At 40.7% G+C, this 20,216-nt stretch overlaps 1 protein-coding gene across 10 annotated transcripts in view; it reads right to left on the minus strand.

Annotated features, from left to right (window-relative positions):
- Positions 1-19,909, minus strand: part of Cdc27 (cell division cycle 27) — a 47,998-nt gene extending 28,089 nt beyond the window's left edge. For 4 of the 10 annotated variants that reach the window (XM_015994769.3, XM_015994764.3, XM_015994759.3 and 1 more), the window contains exons 1-5: positions 19,731-19,892; positions 11,392-11,475; positions 4,591-4,666; positions 2,807-2,954; positions 2,128-2,253 (exon numbers count right to left, since the gene is read on the minus strand). In XM_015994769.3, the coding sequence (XP_015850255.1) occupies positions 2,128-2,253; positions 2,807-2,954; positions 4,591-4,666; positions 11,392-11,475; positions 19,731-19,757 (461 nt within the window). In that variant the 5' untranslated portion in view covers positions 19,758-19,892. Of the gene's footprint in view, positions 1-2,127; positions 2,254-2,806; positions 2,955-4,590; positions 4,667-11,391; positions 11,476-14,253; positions 14,421-19,730 lie in introns of those variants that run through there. The other 6 variants (XM_006970535.4, XM_015994784.3, XM_015994776.3 and 3 more) reach the window with 4 other exon arrangements.
- Positions 19,910-20,216: the final 307 nt, after the last annotated feature.

Raw genomic sequence — 20,216 nt, forward strand, 5'->3', positions numbered from 1 at the left:
CCCAAACCTGGAACCGATTATACCCTGACCACTCTGGGAAGTAACAGAATGGCCCTGCTGCACCTTAACCTTTTAAAATGGAGGAAAGGAAGGGTCAGTAGTTACTAAGATTCCTTTCAGCTTAAAAAACAAGGAAATAAGACAGAAAACCCAAAAAACCCTACCTGGTCCAAAGTTCAAATACTTTACTATCTATTTGGGGAGTGTGTGTGTGTGTGTGTGTGTGTGTGTGTGTGTGTGTGTGTATGAAGTTACAGCAATTCTAACTTTTGTTGTTTTTGGAGACAGGATATCCCATAGCCAAAGCTGGCCTCAGATTCTATATAGCTGAAATGATCTTGAATGCCTGATCCTCAAGCCTCTGTCTCCCAAATACTGGGAGGTAACAGGTATGGCACCCCTACACCTGGCTTTAATGAAAAACAAACAAACAAACAAACAAAAACCCTAAAGTTTTTAAAAGACCAGATAGTATGAGACCAAAATTTTCAAAGCATCCTGAAGCAGTGCTTCTCAACCTGCAGGTGGCACCCCTTGGGGTTGAATGACCTTTCACAGGGGTGGCCTAAGACCATCAGTAAATAGATATTTAAATTACAATTCATAACAGTAGCAAAATTACAGTTATGAAGTAGCAATGAAGATAATTTTATGGTTGTGGTCATGACAACATGAGGGCTGCAGCATTAGAAAGGTTGAGAGCCACTGTCCTGAAGTGAAACTATAGGATAAAACATATGGTTTAAGGTGCAGGGTGTAACATCAGAGAAGTGTAAAGAACTCTTTGGAAAACTAATAGGTCAGCCTCACTTCTAAGTTTTCAAGTGAGCACATAACAGCATAAATATAAGAAGATAAGAATGTGGACTGTGGGGAGGCTCATGGTAAAAGAACTACTTAGCAGTGAGAGAAAAACAAAGTGTTATCCATAAAAACAATAAACATGGACAGAGAGAGGAGGAACAGGGGGCACAAAAACCATACCTAGACCATTCAGACAAAATAAAGGAAAAATAATCGTCACAAGACTGACTAAATCGGGGCTGGAGAGATGGCTCAGAGGTTAAGAGCACCAACTGCTCTTCCAGAGGTCCTGAGTTCAATTCCCAGCACCCACATGGTGGCTCACAACCATCTGTAATAAGATCTGGCACCCTCTTCTGTGTACATAATAAATAAATAAATCTTTAAAAAAAAAAAGACTGACTAAATTACCTACCACAATACAGAAATAACTTTAAAATAGGAAATGAAGAAAAGGCATAAAGCCCATTTTCTGAAAGCAATAAAGTTAAAAGTAGCAAACCAATCCTTAGATATTTTCAACATAATGCTAAGGAAAAGAAAAATACAGGAGTTGTGGAGTTGGCTCCGGGTGTAAGAATGCTCACTGCACAAGCAGGACCTGAGTTCAAATCCTCAGCACCCATGTAAAAAAGAGCTGGGTATGACCATAAGTGAGTCTGTAACCCCAGTGCTGTGGGAGGGGGAGATTTGCCTGCTTCTACCTCCCAAGTGCTGAGATTAAAGGTATGTGCCACCACTGTCTGGCCTGGCCATTTGTGTGGGGAGGGGGGAGGGAAGGTGGGAAGTAGTTTTTAATCACTTCTCTTATACACTCCCGATGAGCAGTCTGAATATGTATACTTTCTATTAATCTATTCAACTTCAAAAGTATTTTTCAAAAAAATGAGTGAGGCCCATGTTACTATTATATAATAATTCTGAGTTTATGTATATTAAAAATTCCTTCCAAAGATTACTATATATTGGAAGAAAACAATCTATTACCGAAACCTGTCTTGAAGCCTTTCTAAGGGGTACCAGTGACATTTTAACATCAAGGAAAACAAATCTCACTCCCTTTGTTCAGGGAATCAACCACACAAGTGTCCTCTCTTCACCTAAGATAAGAGCTTGTTAAGAGTTTCTGGAGCTATTATCACCAACCAAGGCCATGTGGAGAGTAAAGTGGGATCAACATTTCTACTATTTAACAGATTTAATGAGGTCACGATGAAAAAGGTTAGGGACTACAAAGCCAACTTGTATCTGTGACACCTATCAATACATACTGATACTATTGCACAGCACAGACATTCTTACACAGGAGTCTTTCTTACTTACCAATACACATGTCCCAACAGTGAAAGAGTAAAGCAAGCTGAGTCACCAAACTCAGTGACAATATCATCATGGCTTTTTTGCTTATTAAACACTCCACCAGATAAGATTTGTTCCCCTTCTGCAAGCCTTTAAAATATAAATTAATTTGTCAATGTAAAAAGCTTTTCATGAAGATATCTTTTATTATCATTGTGAGTCTAACAGATAACAGTGAAAAATTAATGGTATTTTGTACAATAGTAGCAATCATGGACTTAGAATCATTGGGAAGCTAGAAATTTATGACCTTAAATTTTCAGTCCTCCCTTTAAAATCAGAATTCATTAAAATTCAATGTCTACCGAGAAACCCCGTCTTGAAAAAATAAACAACAACAAAAAAAAATTTCAGTTTCTGTATGGACAAATCTAGTCTGAGCAGCAAATATATTACTCATACAAAAAGAGTGTTTGCATAGCTTGTATGATGCCCGGGATTAGAGATGCCCAGCACCAAAAAAGAATTATTTATCACCATTATAATAAACTCTCCAATGACCAAATTAATGCCATAGTCAATGGTACAAACATTTCAACTGTTACTCAGGAGAGGAAAGGAAGTCAAGAGTTTGTTAGAAGAATTTTATCTAAAATTCAATGGAAGTATAACAAAACTAGCTAAAGAAGATTTTAATACTTACTTGCTGAGGTCAACACAACATTTTGCAAGCAGGTATTTACACTGTGGGGTGGTACAACTGTGTCCTTTCAAGAGTCTATATGCTTTATATGCCTTTCCTGAGCGGTAGTAACAAGTTGCCAGTAAAAACAAGGCTTCTTCTGAATGTACTAAGACATTAAAAAAAGAAAAGATAAATTAGCTACTATTCAGCATATTACACAGTATTTAGTTTGTCAATAAACAAGTTTAGCAACAAGAAATTAAGCATGTCATTTAATCAAAAACAATTATTAATTCAAAGGTGAGTTATGGAGAAATCAATTCTTGATAGGAAAGTTAAGGTTGGTGACCCACATCTGTAATCTCAGCACTCAGTGGGTTGAAGGGAAAAACTCACTTCAAGTCCTAGGCCAGTCTAGCTATACAACAAGTTCCAGGCCAGTCAGGCTATACAGAGGGGGAAAAACCCTGTTTGCCAGTTCCTGATCATCTCTCTACAAGAACCAAGGTAGTAGATACAATGAAGATAATGATATTTTCTGTAAATACAGAAGAAATGCAAACACACATCTCTACCCTTCAATAGCCTACCAGGAAAGCATCTTATTTTAGGAAATATTTTTCTAAATAGACTTCTTGGGAAGACAAAAGTTACATTTTACTAGGAAGAGAAAATAAACCTCATTACTAGAGTCAAATATTTTTGCATTAAAATGAATTGATTAAAAAAACATTGTTCCTCTCGAACACCAAATACCAAATTATATTCAAGACAGAGAAAAGTTTGGGGCCTAGGAGACAGCTCAGTTGGTAATGGTGGCTGTTGCCAAGCCTGAGGACCTGGATTAAATCCCCAGAACCCACATGAACGAAGAGAAACAACTCTTTCAAGTTACTTTCTGACTTCCATACAAGGCATAACATATGCCACCCCATTAAAAAAAAAAAGTAAAAAAAAAATTCTGAAGAAAAAACAATGTCAGGCATTGTGGCATACACTTTTAATCCCATTTCATGGGAAGCAGAGGCAGGAGGATCACTGTGAGTGTGAGGCCAGTCTGGTCCATAGAAAGAGTTCCAGGACAGCCAGGACTGTTACACAGAGAAACCCTGTCCTGAAAAAACAGACAGATATGGTAGTTCAGGACCATAACCCCAGAACTTGGGAGACCAAGGCAAGGCAGTGGAGAGTTGAAGGCCAGCTTGGGATACAGAGTGGGAACTTGTCTCGAAACAAAAACAAAACAGCTGGGAGCTCTCAAGTCAGTGACGTGCTTACATTCAACGTACCAGGACCAACGTTCAGCTCCTAGGACCCTTCTGACTGCAGCACTAGGAGGTGGAGGGAGGAGAATTCTGGGGCTCACTGGCTACACAGCCCAGCCTACTTGAAAAGTTTTAGGCCAGAGACAGGCTGTTCCCGCTCCCCAAAAATAAGCAAAGTGAAAAAAAAGCCAGAAAACAACACCCAAGGTTGTCCTACGGCTTCTGCACACACACCCAACATACATGAACATACACAAATAAGACAGAAAGTTGGAGAGGTGGCTGAACAATTAAGAACATACAGTGAGTTCAGTTCCCAGCACACATATTTAGGGGGCTCACAACTCTAACTCTAGGGGATTTGGTACTTCTGGTCTCTGAGGACACTATCTCAACAAGTACACACACACACATAATTAAAAATAAGAAAAAGATTAAAGACAAAGAACTAAAAAAAGACTCGATAGTCATAAAACATGATGTAATTCCATGTATTTTAGTTATTTGTGGTTCTATACAAATGAGTAGATCACAAACCTTCTGCGTACAGTCGTTCTGCGAGGAAAACTGCGTCTCGGTAAGCATAGTGGTTTAGTGCTTGCCATATAGCAGCCTGTAAACAGAGGGAAGGCGCATAAATACACACAGTTTCAAAGTAACTTTTGGCACACAGCCTTGAACAAAATACTCTTGTATATATAGTTCTTATCTATATTTTATTTCAAGTCTGTTAACTTGCTGTAGCATCTTACCAGCCCTGGTTATTTGTAGTTCTTTACATGTGTGTGCAGACACCTGCGGAGGCTGGGGGTGGGCAGATCCCCTGGAGGTGATTATGAGAGACCAGATACAGGTGCCAGGAACCCTGTGGGTCCTCTGTGACAGCATCAAGTGCTCTCTCCAGCCCACTGCCTCTAATTTAAGTGATAAAACTGCACTAGCCAGATTAAATTCCATTGTGTGCTGCTACATAAAGTTTCTTACTATGACTTCGAACATATCTGCATTTACTCTCTCAATCCTTGCATGAACTGCCAATCTTCGACACCTCTGTATAGTCTTTTTCTTCACCAGTAACTTGCTCATCCCCAAACCCTAGTTTAAAATAACAATCCATAAAGATCCCTTAGCCCATTCTTCCTTCTACCCTACCCCCATTCCTTTTTTGAGACAGATTTCAAATTTTTACCAATACGGTAGGGAAAAAAAGCTTAATTTTTTATTTTTATTTTTTAAATAGGGGGCTGAGAAGATAGTGAGTTCCAGGCTAGGTAGTCTCTGTGTATATGTATGTATGTACATGTTTATATGTCATTTTCTCCACCAGCAGTTAAATACAATTATTCTAAAACACTGCCACACAAATCAGTCCAATAATGCTCAATCTTATGGAAAGAAATATTTACAATACTGAGTATCACACCACATTAAAGAGACTCATTAGGGCCAGAGCAGTGGTTTTCAACCTGTGGGTCACATAGCAGACATTTACAATTCATAACAGCAAAATTATAGTTATCAAATAGCAAGGAAATAATTTTATGGTTGGGATCACCACAACATGAGGAACTGTATTAAAGGGCCACAGTGCTAGGAAGGTTGAGAACCCCTGGGATAGAGGGTCTTCTATTGTTTGGGAAATAAAGATGAGATGAGGAGAAAAAAAATGGTAAGGTCACTAAACACAAACAGGAGCTGCTAGATCTGTTGGATCTAGGATTCTGCAATAATTAAAGCCATTTAAAAAAGTACCAAATATATGCTGTGCAGGAACATCGAGAATCCTCATCAAATGCTCCACCATATTTGCTGCTAATTTATCCACATGCTATTAGCCAAGGACTCTATTCCTTCTTATATATTTGCCTGTAGTATATATCAACATACTTATATACTTAGAGCACGACAGTAATACTATGTGTGAAAATTTTTTTCTGACTCTTTGTAGATTCTGGCAAGACTTACTCTTGCTTATCTCTAACCCACTCTTCCATCTCCTCCCTTTTTAAAGACAGGGTCTCACTATGTAGTCCTGCCTGGCCTTGAACTTACTATATAGACTAGGCTGATCTCAAACTCAGATCTCAACCTGCCTCTGCCTGCGATTAAAGGTGTGCACTTAACAAATGAGCCATTTTTTCCAGCTCAGAATTACCAACTTAAGTGTTAAAACTGCAACACTCAGAGTAAATTCCATAGTGTACTAAGAATGGCTTTCACTTCTTATATACACTCTGAAAATCTTGTGAAAACTACAGACCTCCCCAGATAAAGGCATATATAATAAAACTTGCATGGACTGAAAACCTGGTGTATATCTGAGGCTTGTTATACATTTAAATATACACTGAAAAAGCTGTATACATTCTGCGATTCATAAATACTCTCATCCCGTAAGAAGTATTGATATAGTTTGTGGGAACCGTGTGTGTGTGTGTGTGTGTGTGTGTGTGTGTGTGTGTGTGTGTGTGTGTATGTGTGTGTGAGATAAGCTCTCAATAAATACTTGTAGAATTGATTTAAATGTTTGACAGAAAAGGGGAAAGTTACTAAACAAGTAAGTTCCTTATTTACTTAAAACTTTGTTTTTAGACTTATTTATTTATGTGCTAGGTGTTTCACTTGCATGTATGTCTGTCTACCACATGCATGCCTGGTGCCCAAGGAGGTCCGAACAGGGTACTGGATCCCTTGAACTGGAGTTCCAGGTGGTTGTTCTGAGTGCTGGGAATAGAACCTGGTCTTTTGCAAGAACAAGTGCTCCTGTCCAGCCCTGGAATTCCTTTCTCTTTTGTATTTTGAAGACTACTACATTATTAGTGTCTTAAAAATCACACAGTCACTAGAACAGGAAGGAAATGGCTTTTAATCATACCAAGTCACAGGTGTTGGCTAAGTCTATAAGTAAAGGATTGCATGAGTGATTCAATCAAATTCATTCCACACCAGAAAGGTTTTAATTGGCTGGTTAATGAATTTAATCATAATTTACAGAACTAATCCTAAAGAAAGAGATCTAGGCAAGAGTACATGTCTTTAATCCCAACACTTGAGAGGTTGAAAAAAATCTCTGTGAGTTTCAGGCCAGCCAGGACTAGAAAGACCCTATCTCAAAATAAAAACTTTAGTGCATAACAGAATTTTCTTTCCTTAAAAAAATTTTCCCCTAAAATTTCCTCGTAGTTATCACAGAGCCAACCTACTAGTTCAGAGCATGAAAACAAAGAGAAAAGAGCCTTACGATAAGACATGTCGAGTTGTGCAGACCACAGCAACATTTCCAGCTTGATTAGGTAAGATGACAGTGACACAATAGATATAATATAGTATAATATATATATTAAATAAGCTATCTCATGCAATTTATTATTCTCAAAAAAGCCTCCTCTTAAAATTTTATCACCAGTTTTAATTAAAATCCATTATGGAATGGGGTAGATTTGTTTTCTAGCTTGTTTGTTTTTGACACAGGGTCTCTTCTATTTCAAGCTGGCTCCAAACTTGCTATGCAGCTGAGGATGACTATGAACTTTTGATTCTCCTGCATCTACCCTCCTAAAAGCAGGATTACAGACATGCATGCACCACCACCGCTACTGGTTATACAGTGCTGGAACTGAACCAAGGACTTTGTGCATGCTAGGCAAGCACTCTACCAACCAAGCGACACCATCAGCCCTCAAAGCTCATTCTTGTATGGTATGTATACAGAGGTCAGAGACTGACTTTCCACCTTAGTTTTGGAGACAAGGTTTCCCAGAGCCTGGAGTTCACCCATCCCACTAGACTGGCTGGCCAGCAAACAAGAGGGATCAATCATCTGATCTTTCTTTCCCAGTGCTGCGATTACGGTGTGTGCTGCACTTGACTTTTACATGGATGCCAGGAACCAAACTCAAGCTCTTGGGCTTGTGCGGGGAAACACCTTACCAACCAAATTATTTCCCCAGTCCTTCAAAGAAAAAAAAATTAGATTAACTTTATTTTTATGTGTACGAGTGTTTTGCTTACATGTATGTATGTCCACCATGTGTACCTGGTGACCAAGAAGTCAGAAGAAGACTCTGGATCCCTGGAACTGGAGTTAGGAAAGGTTGTGAGCCACCATATGGGGGTGGGAAATGAACCTGGGTTCTCTATAAAAGCACGACAGTGTTCTTAACCCCTAAGCCATCTCTCTAACACCTCAAAATTCTTTTTTTCTTTTCTTTCTTTCTTTTTTTTTCCGAGACAGGGTTTCTCTGTGTAGCTCTGGCTGTCCTGGAACTCACTCTGAGACCAGGCTGGCCTCGAACTCACAGAGCTCTTCCTGGACAAGAAGAATCCTTTCAACTTGTCAACAGTGTCCTCCTCAGTAGTGTTTCAGTCTTCCTGCCAGAAAGCGCTGTTGCAATCATCCTGTCATTTCAGAATTACCTTCCTCAAACACACTATCTCCACTGCAACAGAAGACAAGGGCTTGGCCTTAAATCCCTGAACCAGTTGTGTCTTGGGCAAGTAACTCTTATAGGAAGGCTTAATCTATTTACTATCATTATTATTAGCCTTTTCCAAACAGGGTTCTGTGTATCCCTGGCTGTCCTGGAACTCACTATGTAGACCAAGCTGTCCTTGAACTCAAGATATCCACCTGCCTCTTCCTCAGTGCTGAGATTAAATGTTGTCTATTTATTATGTATATAAATATAAAATATATTATTGAATATATTTATTTATTTATTTATTTATTTATTTATTTATTTATTTATTTATTTACCGTGTTTAGTGTGTCTCTTCATTTAAAACATAAGGCCCAGTTAAGGGCTGGTACTACTCCTGCAAAGGACTGGAGTTCAATTCCCAGTACCCACATCAAGAGGCTCACAACCACTTGTAACTCCAGCTCTAACGGCTACGGCATCTGTCCTCTACAGGAGCCTGCACTCATGTGCACACAGTGTCTCCCAATTAAAGACAGACTATACAGCAGTGTGGCAGTGACACATGCCTTTAATCCTAGCACTCGGGAGGCAGAGCCAAGTGGATCTCTGTGAGTTCGAGGCCAGCCTGGTCTACAGAGCGAGATCCAGGACAGGCACCAAAACTACACAGAGAAACCCTGTCTCAAAGAAAAACAAAACATAAAACTCCAGTCAAGTACAAGAGTTCCCAGCACGTATCTGGTCACTGTGCAATACATTCTATGCTGTCACTGTTATCTTTCTGACATCATGCTGATTCTTCCCTCAAATTATTTTCCTTGGAAAGCTACACAAAGCTTACAAAATAAGTATCTACAGAATAAAGCACAAATTCTTTTTAGATGTTTGAATCAATTTCATTTTAATCTTCCTTTAACAGCAATTTTTAGATCTATTGTCTAAAGCCAAAAAATCTGCACTATTCATTAAAAGTTCAATATAATTTCATTCTTCAAACTCTTTGTAGCCACGTGGTAGCTTATGTCTGTAACCCAAGAACTTGGCAGAAGAAGGCAGGAAGATCAGGAGTTCAAGACTAGCCTAGGCTACACAAGACTGTCTCAAACAGAAACAAGAGACCTCTGTGCAGAGCTAGAAAGCTGGGTTAGCTGGTCAAGTGCTTGCCTGTAAGCACAAGGGCTTGAGTCTGATCCTCAGAACCCTGTTAGGAAAGATGGGCACAGTGCTGCAAGCCTTCTAATTCCAGGGTTGGCCAGGTACAAGCTGGTAGATGCCAGCCAGCCTGGCCTACTTGCTAAGTTCCAGATCACCAGAGAGCCCAACTCAAAAAAAAGCAAGATTCTGATAAGAAAATATGTGTTAAAATCTAACAGAGGAGTCTATACATACCACACAAGTGGTGTGGTCTATACACATCTACAAGACAGTCCAGGACTTTCTGGTCTACTGTCCCATGCACCTTCATACTACTCAGTTCACTTACTGTGTTTACTACTTTTAGACAGCATCACTCGCCCATGAAATAAAATGGACAGCAGACCTATCTTGTAGGCCACATGATTCTGGCTTATATTCTGCATATAACAATATAAAGCTCAGCAGATAAAAACACTTGTTCCAAGGCTGACAACCTAAATTGGTCCCCAGATCCCATGATAGAAGGAGAAAATCAACTTCAGAAAGTTGTCCTCTCTCCCCATATGCATGTTATGGCTCATTCAATACACACACACAAAGATTAAAAAAAAATTAAGTAGCAAAATACCTAGCCAATTTAAAGTTCTTTATTTTGCTTATTAACTGGGATAGTCAAAGCCTTTAAACACTGGATTCAAGTTTCTACTAGCAATAAGATGTAGATGTAATCAATCGTCTTTTTAAAATAAGAAACACAGAGCCAATGTAAAAGAGAAAGCCAAGAGGTCAGAGCTCAGAGATAAAATCTTACCTCCTGCAGTGCTCCTAACTTCCCCGAGAGAGTGCTACTTCCTGTTTGTCCGTGTTTAAATAGTCTTTCTGTTCTGCCTTCTCATTGGTTCTAAACCCAACCACATGACTGCCTCATCACTGCCTGTAAGTACCGCCCTCCAGGTCTTAAAGGCATATGTCTCCAATACTGGCTGTATCCCTGAACACACAGAAATCTACCTAGCTCTTCTAACCACCATGCTCTTGCTATGGCTCTAATAGCTCTGACCCCAGGGCAACTTTATTTATTAACATAAAATTAAAATCACATTTCAGTACAAATAAAATATCACCACAATAAGAAATTATGAAAAAGTCACTTTACAAGGTTTGGTCAATGTCACTGGGTGATTTTGTTTTTCTTAAATCATACAGTTTGAAAGCTGAATCTTTGGTTTTTTTTTTTCAGAGCTGAGGACCGAACACAGGGCCTTGCACTTGCCTAAGCACTCTACCACTGAGCCAAATCCCCAACCCCAAGGAAGCTTAATCTTAAAAACAAAAATATGGTTTGGTAAGCATGAACTCAGGTGTTTAATAATACTACAGACCAGCTGGGTGGTGGTGGCACACGCCTTTAATTCCAGCACCCAGGAGGCAGAGACAGGAGGATCTCAGTAAGTTACAGGCCAGCCTGGTCTACAGAATGAGTTCTAGGACAGCCAGGGCTATAGAGAAACTGTCTCAAAAGACCGAAAACCAAACCAAACCAAACCAAAAAAACGAAAGAAAAAAAAAAAACAACAATCTCAGATCAAAGGGGCGTGATGGCACATTAATCCCAGCACCCAGCAGGCAGAGGCGGGCCAATTCAGTGAGTGGGAGGTCAGCCTGACACATATAGTGAGACCCCCTTGTCCAAACAAACATATTCCCACTCATTTATTCTCTTCATCTACAGAATCATTGCTATCTAGTCTACATTTGGAAATAAAATGGCAAAGTTTACCTTTTTGACAAAGGAGGCAAGAGCATCCTTTGGAGAAAAAAATAGCCTAGTAAACAAATGGTGACGGCAGCAGTGGATTTCTTTCTGCAGAAGAACGAAACTAGATTTACATTTTTCATCTGAACAAAAATCAATTTAAATGTATCCAAGACCTTAATTTAAAAGCTGATTCACGTCCTTGTTTCAGGCATCACTGTTTGCTAGGCGATAGTAGCACACACCTTTAATCCCAGCACCAAGGAGGTAGAGGCAAGTGGATCTCTGTGAGTTCGAGGCCAGCCTGGTCTACAGAGAGAGTTCCAGAACAGTCAGAACTACACAAGAAATCCTTTCTTGGAAAAACAAACAAACAAACAAACCTATCCCAGGAACTTTTAGAAGAAAACAGGGAGAATACCCTTCAATGTATATTGAAGTATTGGGTAGGTAAGAACTTTTAAACTAGAATACCAACAGCACAGGAACTAACCCCAAGTACCAACACATGGAACTACACGAAAATTCAAGTTTCTATACAGCAAAGGAAACAATCAGAGTCAACAGCCCACAGAATAAGAGAAAATCTTTACCAGCTATACTTCAGATGAGGACTAACATCTAGAATTTACAAAGAATTGTAGAAATTAAATACCATAAAACTACCCATTAACAAATGGGCAAATGAACTGAAGAGACAGTTTTCAACAAGTCAGAAAGGCTATCATCATCAACAAATTTTGCAACAAATGTCAGAGAGCTGAAGAGGAAGGAACCTTTATTCACTGTGGGCAGAGCTGCAAATTAATATAGTCATTGTAGACTCAGTATCTCACCCCTGGGCTACACCCAGACACTCCATACCCTTCCACAGGGGTATCTGCACCCCATGTTTATTGCTGTTTTATTCGATATAAAATTTTTTTTTTACCAGAACCAACCTGGTTATCCATCAACAGATAATAAAACTTTGGTATATATAAAGCATGAAATACTATTCCACTCTAAAAAAAAAAAAAAGTTTAGGGCTGGAGAGATGGCTCAGGGGTTAAGAGCACTGGCTGTTCTTCCAGAGGTCCTGAGTTCAATTCCCAGTAACCACATGGTGGCTCACAACCATCTGTAATGACAACTGGTGCCCTCATCTGGCCTGCAGTCATACACGCAGGCAGAACACTGTATATGCACTAAATAAGTCTTTAAAAAAAAAAAAGTTTAAAAAATTTGCAGGAAAATAGATGGACCTAAGGATTGTTCTAAAATATTACTATTTGTTTACCTAATATTATTCTAAAATATATAATACTGAGTTCATACAATCCCAGAAAAAAAAAATCTTTTCTAGCCAATAATAAATGTATGCATGTAAACAAATGTCCATGTAGGTACAGTATTACATGAAGAAAAGAACAAGAAAGGCCAAGTGCAAGGAGATGAGGATGGACAGAATGTGGGTAATGGACACTAGTTATGAAAGAAGATAAAAAGCTAATTGTTTTTCTAGTTCTAATTCTGTCATGGAGGTTTTGATTTTGGTGGTAGATAGTACATAAAATAAATATGATACTAAGATTAAAATATAATGTGATAAACTGCAGATGTTCTCCTTAGAGAACTCCAATATTTGGATTATATAACAATCTGCCAAAATGTCACTGAGAAAACAACAGGACAGAAGAAATTAATTCTAACTCGACCCAGCAATTATTTCTTGAATGTTTCCTACAATCTCTATAGCCAAATCAGGTAAATAAGGATGATTCCTCTGACATTAATCAGATAACCAAGTCACTTTTGAGCCTTTATCGCAAGGGCTAAATAGAACCAGGCCAGTTTGGGGTAAATAATAAGATTCTGTCCCAAAGTAAAGAAATTAAAAAAAAAAAAAAAAAAAAAAAAAAAAATGAAGCTTTGCCCAGAACAACAATCCTTCATTAGCTCAGCAGAGATGGGCCATCCCAATTTCTGCGCAGGTATCTCTCAATGCCTGAGTAATATGCCACTTGCTGAGGGAAGGGGATGTGGAATAGACTATTCTCTATCACTACAAATTAGTAGCTGATGATGAACACAGAGCTAAACTCAGCACCCTGTCCAACAGATGGACAGCATCCAGGGCACCACTTCTACAGATTAAAAGCCAGACAGGTGAGAAGTTGCTAAACAGAATTAGAAGCCAAACAGAGCAGCATTCTTTCCTTCTTCCTTTCCAACAAAATGTGTAGGAGACATTCCACAGAGGAAATTAATGATCTAGTCCTGGGCTGTATTTATGAAAGCTGAACCAACAGCATAAAGCTGCAAATTCTTACTTGCTATGCATTCTTTATGTATATGGTATGTACATGTATCATGTGTTTGGGTATGGCCACAGGCTGATGCCAGGTGTCTCCCTCAGTTGCTTTCCACCTTTAAACCAAACAACTTTTTTTTAGCTGTGCACTGTGTGCTCAAGTGTGTGCGGATGTATGAGCACACTGTGCAGAGGCCAGAGGAAGACATCTGATGGCCATCTCCATCCTGTTCTGCCTTATCCCCTCGAGACAGGGCCTCTCTGGTAAACCTAGAACTTGAGGTTTTTGTGAGCCAGGCAGCTCCGCCACACTTGGCTTTTTGCGTGTTTGCTAGCATCCACTCAGGTCATCATGCTTGTGTAGCCATTCCTTCAGTGGCCGAGCCACCTTCCTATCCACCATCTACTCTGACAATACCAAACTTTTTTGGGGGGAGGGTGTCTTGTTTTTGAAGCTTAAGGATAACTTTCGCTAAGTAGGGTTTAAGAAAAAAAAAGTACAGGTTAGGTGATGATTCTCACAGCTACCACAAGGAGAGATGGAGAAAGGTTGTGTCTTCTATGTTAAATATGGAATAGAAATGACAACTTACTAAGGAAAGAACAGGGGGCTGGAGATGGCTCAGTAGTGAAAAGCGCTTGCTGCTTTTCCCAAGGAACTCAGTTTAGTTTACAAGTTTACCCACATGGAGCAGCTCACAACTACCTGCTGGGTCCAGTTCCATTTGATCTAACAGCCTCTTCTGGCCTCCAAGGGCACCTGTAAGCACATAGGGGCATGTGCATATATAAACACACAAACAAATCCTAAGAAAAGGAAAAGCATCCCCAGGAATAAAAGTAAGCTAGTAAGCTAAGGAAGAGACCCAAAAGTGAGGTTTTGGTTGCTTAAAAAAGGGGGCTCCACTGCACAATCTTGCCTCAGAGTTGTTACGGAGTAGAGAATGCCTTTGAACTCCTTATTTGCTTGCCTTTGCCTCTCAAGTGCTAGGATTACATCCATTGTCACAACTCACTGAAATATCATTTTATTTGTGTATTTGAAGACAGGTTCTCACCATGTAACCTAGGCTGGCTGCAAATTCATGGTCCTGCTTTCATTTTCCAGGTTCTGGGATTCCAAGCATGCACCACCACACCCAGCTCAAATATTTTAAATGTACACTGTACTCAGATTTAAATGTGACTGCTATGAATTGTTAGGTCTTGTATTTGACGGGGGAAAAAATTGCTTTAAGACCAAGAAAGTAGCTGGGTGGTGTTGGTGCATGCCTTTAATCCCAGCACTTGGGAGGCAGAGCTAGGCGGATCTCTGTGAGTTCAAGAGCCAGCCTGGTCTACAGAGTGAGTTCCAGGACATGCTCCAAAAGCTACACAGAGAAACCCTGTCTCGAAAAACCTAAAAGACCAAAAAAGCAATGAGTAAGAAAAGCTTCATACAATGTAAGGTATGAGAAAGAGAGGGAGAGGGAGGGAGGGAGGGAGGGAGGGAAGGAGGGAGGGAAGAACCCTAACCAAAAATGCCACTGTAGAATTTATCTTATACATTAGAATCTAAAATTTCTATTTCTATAACTCTAGTTTTTACTTATCTGATTGGTTGTTTTTATATTTCTGCTTTTGAGACAGGGTCTCATTTTGCCCAGGCTGGTCTCAAACTTAAAACACAGATGAGGCAGGACTTGAACTCCTGAGCTTTTGCCTCCACATCCCAAGTGCTGGGATTACAGGCACATTGTCCATAACCAGCTCTCTCTGATGGTTCTTTATCTAGATGGTTCTCTGACCCCACATTTGGCCATGTCTGGTGGGGGGCATTTGGGGCCTCAAAATGGAGGAGGCATCTGGTAAATAAACAGAGATGCAGTAAAACACTCCTTAAGACACAGGTAACCCACTCCACTTTCTCCAAAAAGTCAATCCTGCCAAAATTAAAACACTTGGCCCACATTACTATGTATCGGGTCAGCCTACCAGTCTATGTATCTAACTCTGTCTTTTCCTCCTTACCAATAAAATCAGATCACTATTCCCAACACACTGCTTTCATTACATAGCTCTACTAAAATTTTCTTTCAGAAAGGGGTAGTGGCACAAGTTTGTAATCCCAGCACTCCAGAGGCAGAGACAAGAGGATACTAAATTATAGGCCAGCCTGGGCTACAAAGAACCAGGTACAAAGCCAGCCCAAGATTCATTATTAACCCACTAAATCTAAACCTTTCAACTTCAAGGCTAAGTCTCCTGTAATCTGATTCTGGTTGTGCAAGCTCTCTGTTTTCAACATCTATTCTAGTTAAGAACACCGTATTTTACTGTTCTTCTGAAACGACACTCTTGTCTTTGGGCTTTTCCTCGTGCCATTCATTTCACGCCAAGAACATTCCTCCTCTTCTTCAATTCCTTAGGTTTCAAACTCTACTTGCTCAAAAAGCCGTTCCCATTTTATTTTCTGACCTACAAAGATGTCTCTTTCCTAAATTCCTCTATTAATATCTGTATAATCAAATGCATACTTAACATCCAATTTTTCCTGCTAATCATTCTTCATGTTCTCAGGACTAGAACCCTAAGATTAAGAATTATGTCTCTATAGTTGGTAGTTTCACAAGTTATCTTCAAAACAGAATTCCTAAGTGACAGATTCTCTTTTGAATCTGCCCTAATCCTAACATTTCACATAAAGGCATTTCTTATTTTTCTGGGGGGTAAGTTTTCGCTTTGGGGAATTCCTGAACTCACTATATAGACCAGGCTGGCCTTAACTAACAAAGATCCCCCTTTCTTGACCCCACAAGTCTCATAAGTGCTGAGATTAAAAGGCATGTGCCACCACATCCAGCTGGATTTTTTATTTTTAAAATAGCACCTCCAAAATAAAATTCAGGCAATCATTTTTGATACCAACTCCAGGAATCCCCCCTGCCCTGCCCCTTGCTTCACTGGTTCTACTTACCAAGTTATTTCCTGAAATTCCACCTCTAAAACCTTTATCTGCTCCTTTCTGGTTCCACTCCTACTTTGGATACCTTTGCCTCTAAGACTACTGACTTCACTCTTGATCATGATACTTCTCACAGAGTAACCATAGGATGGTACTATTTGAATCAATCTTAGATGCCACTTGAGGACACCTTACCCCAAGCCAAAAGTACTTCTTCACTATTTAATAAAACTCATGATGATATGTATACAGATAGTACCAAATTACTTTATTTTGTTTTGGTGTTTGAGACAGGGTCTTATGTAGCTCAGACTGACCTTGAACTTATCTTCCTGCCTCTAGTCGGAGTTTCAGATGCAGGTTAACACACAAGGTTTTTGCATTCAGTTACTCTATTGCATATTAAAATCATTTTCAAAAGGCTTGTCTACAATTTCATCGAATTCTTCTGTGAAACTTAACTTGCAGAAATAATTGATAAAGCTTTATCAATTGATGCATCTATACAAAATGCCTCCCTCTTAAAACAACAACAAACAGAGCTGGTGAAATGGCTCAGAAGGTAGAGATGCTTGCCACCAAGACTAAATGACACATACATGCATGCATACACACACACACACACACACACACTAAGTGCTAAATAAAACACCCGCCAACAAAAAATGCCACCAATTTTATCAAGTGAACTTTTACAGGCATCCAAATTAGTACTGTGGTGAATGCCTTTATTCTAGCCAGGGCTACACAGGAGACCCTGCTACAAAATAAATGTGAAATATGAAAGATTTTTTTTTGTAAAGACTCAAATACAAAGCAATACTTTTTCTATGAGCACTAACTTGGGGAGGGGCTTATATTTAAGTCTATATTCCACTGGGTAGTCCATGTAAAAGCTTGAAAAGGGGGGGGGAGATCGGAGTACTATTTCTGTCAACTTTTCCCTGTGCCTAGATCACCAGGAACAAATCAAAGAAAATATTTTCAACACTATTTTTATCCTAATATATGGAATGAGTGATTTTTTTAAAAAGTATCTTGCCAGGTGTGGTGGCACACACCTTTAATCCCAGGACTCAGGAAGCAGAGCCAGGCGGATCTCTGTGAGTTCGAGGCCAGCCTGGTCTACAGAGTGAGTTCTAGGATAGGCTCCAAAGCTACACAGAGAAACCCTGTCTCGAAAAACCATTAAAAAAAAAAAGTATCTTACTATCTTCCTTTCATTCCAGCTCGTTCTCATTTTTTGACAGCATTCCTCCTGGTCATAGCTTATTTCTCCCACTGTTTGAGATTCCCCCTTTTAACTGCTCCTTTTGTTGTTGGGTTTTTTTGTTTGTTTGTTTGTTTGTTTTTTGAGACAGGTAGCTCATGCTGGCCTTGAACTTGCTCTGTAGCTGAGGATGACCTTGAACTCCTGATCCTCTTGCCTCCTATAAATTATAACCCAAATTTTCACCCCCTCACACTCTGAAACTTCTTACCATTATCCTAAAATCTAATGGACAAAGTTATTATGGAGGAAAGGGAGGTAAATTTCACTTTTTAGTCTTAGATATAGTAAGAATATTATTGCTAACAATACTTTAAAAACAAAGAAGAAACCTGCTGGATTCTATCTCCCATAAATATATTCTACTCTCTCATGCTTTTATATAAGTCAAAATTATTAAGTAGTGGTTTACATGCTATCATTGCAACTATATCACTTTCTTTAGAAGGCTTCTGGGTCCAGAAAAGCAAAAGAATCAGTAAGACAAAACTACAGCATGAAATAAAAAATAATCATGTGAATAACCCCCTGATCCATTTAATTTCATGTTAGGCCTCAAAAGGGCCTTACAGGGGACTCTACACTAGGAAGAGAAATTTGGAAAGAAATGCAGCTTTGGAAGAACTGATACAACGTACAGAGACACATACAATTCTGAAGATATAATCCAGAATTATATTAATTCAAATACTAATAGCTGTCACCATGTAAACAGCTGGAGATGAGGCTAACTAGAGAAAACAATTTTTACACTGCGATGAGAAATTAAGGAAATACTGTACTGACGCATTAAAATATTTACTATTTGTCTCCACAGTCTTACCTAAGGCAATTCGCAGCCATTTCTAAAATCGGTTTGCTTTATAACTTCAAAATAAAGTTTATGGCTTAATGACAGTAATTTAATGGAGGCCAACTCTGGACATGTCAAAGATCATACGGTGGAATGAAAAATCTCCCAAACCCAGTCCATCACCAAGGGACAAAAGGTTCAGTTTCTTCAGATCTGGCAGGGAGAAAAAAATGACTTGGCACTGCATCACACACTTTAAACCCCAATAGGGTTTCTTCTGACAACAGCACGGTGTGCGTCAACGCATACCTTGGTGTGGTTAAGGAATGGACGAATAGTGAAATGGATGGGAAGGCAATTATCTCTAATTTCCTAAACACCTTCTAAATCTGCACGATAAAATGCCTCTTGGTACCCATCCCAGGTAATGGCAAAATCCAGACCTGCCCTTTCGCCCACTCCCCCGCTCGGGTGTTCGCACCGCGGCACTGGCCCTGGAGTTCCCTTCTCAGATGGTCATTGTCCGGTGGGAAATCCACTGAGCGAGAGCCGGAAGGTAGGTGGACCACAAAGTCTGCTACCGAAACAAAAACTACCAACACCACGGATAATTTTACCTTCTTCCCTCGACCATCTCACGTAAAACAAAACCACGGAAACACCAGGAAACTTGCCCCATCGGGGTGAAATCCCACCAGCGCGGTTCAAAAGCGCGTCTGTGCCGGGCCCCGGGGCCCCGAGCACTCGGGGCGCCATCTCGGCCCCTCGTTTCCCACCGCCCGCAGGGCCCCCGACTAACAGGAGGGGATATGGCCGGACGCCAGTACCGACGGGAAACGAGTGATTCCCGCTGACGCCAGCTCGCACAAGAGGCGAGAAGTAATGCGGGGCCCGGGCTAAGCTCGGCCGAGCGGGCAGGCCTCGGGACTGACGGAGGACAGGTAAGGCTCGCCGAAAGGGAGGCGGGAGGAGCGGGGCCTAGGCCGCAGCAGGCCGCGAAGTGGCTGCTCGCTGCTTGCGACCCAGGCATGGCGCCAGGCCTTGGAGCAGGCGCTAGCATTACCTGGACAGGTTCCTGCAGCACCGTCATCCTTGAGGCTCAGGCCCACTTTCTGCAGTGCCTCAGGCCCCCCCCCGTAGCGGCTCCGGCCCGGCCAGCCCCGGCTCATTTAAACTCACCAGCGACCGTTACCGGGGGATGGGGGAGGCCGAGTGGTTGCCGAGCTCCTCCGAGCGCGACACGGAAATATCCGAAGTGGAGAGAGCCAAACGAGAGCGAGGCGGAAAAGCCCGAGAGATGTCGGAAATACCCGAGGGGAGTCGGCGGGGGCGGAGCCTGCAGCCGGAAATTGTCGAGTGCTACCGGAAATCGTTGGGTTGGACCCAATCGGAAGTGCCTCTTCTCAGCCACGCCTTTCCCTACGCACGCCACGCCCAATCGACCACGCTAACTAGGCCACGCCCAAAGAGCAACTAGTAGGAAGGACCTGGGGAGAGGGATGCGGCGGCTCCGTGTTGCATGGCTCCGCGTTGCATGGCGGAGCTTAGG

This window comes from Peromyscus maniculatus, chromosome 8 (assembly GCF_049852395.1).
Source record: "Peromyscus maniculatus bairdii isolate BWxNUB_F1_BW_parent chromosome 8, HU_Pman_BW_mat_3.1, whole genome shotgun sequence".
Classification (NCBI taxonomy): domain Eukaryota; kingdom Metazoa; phylum Chordata; class Mammalia; order Rodentia; family Cricetidae; genus Peromyscus; species Peromyscus maniculatus.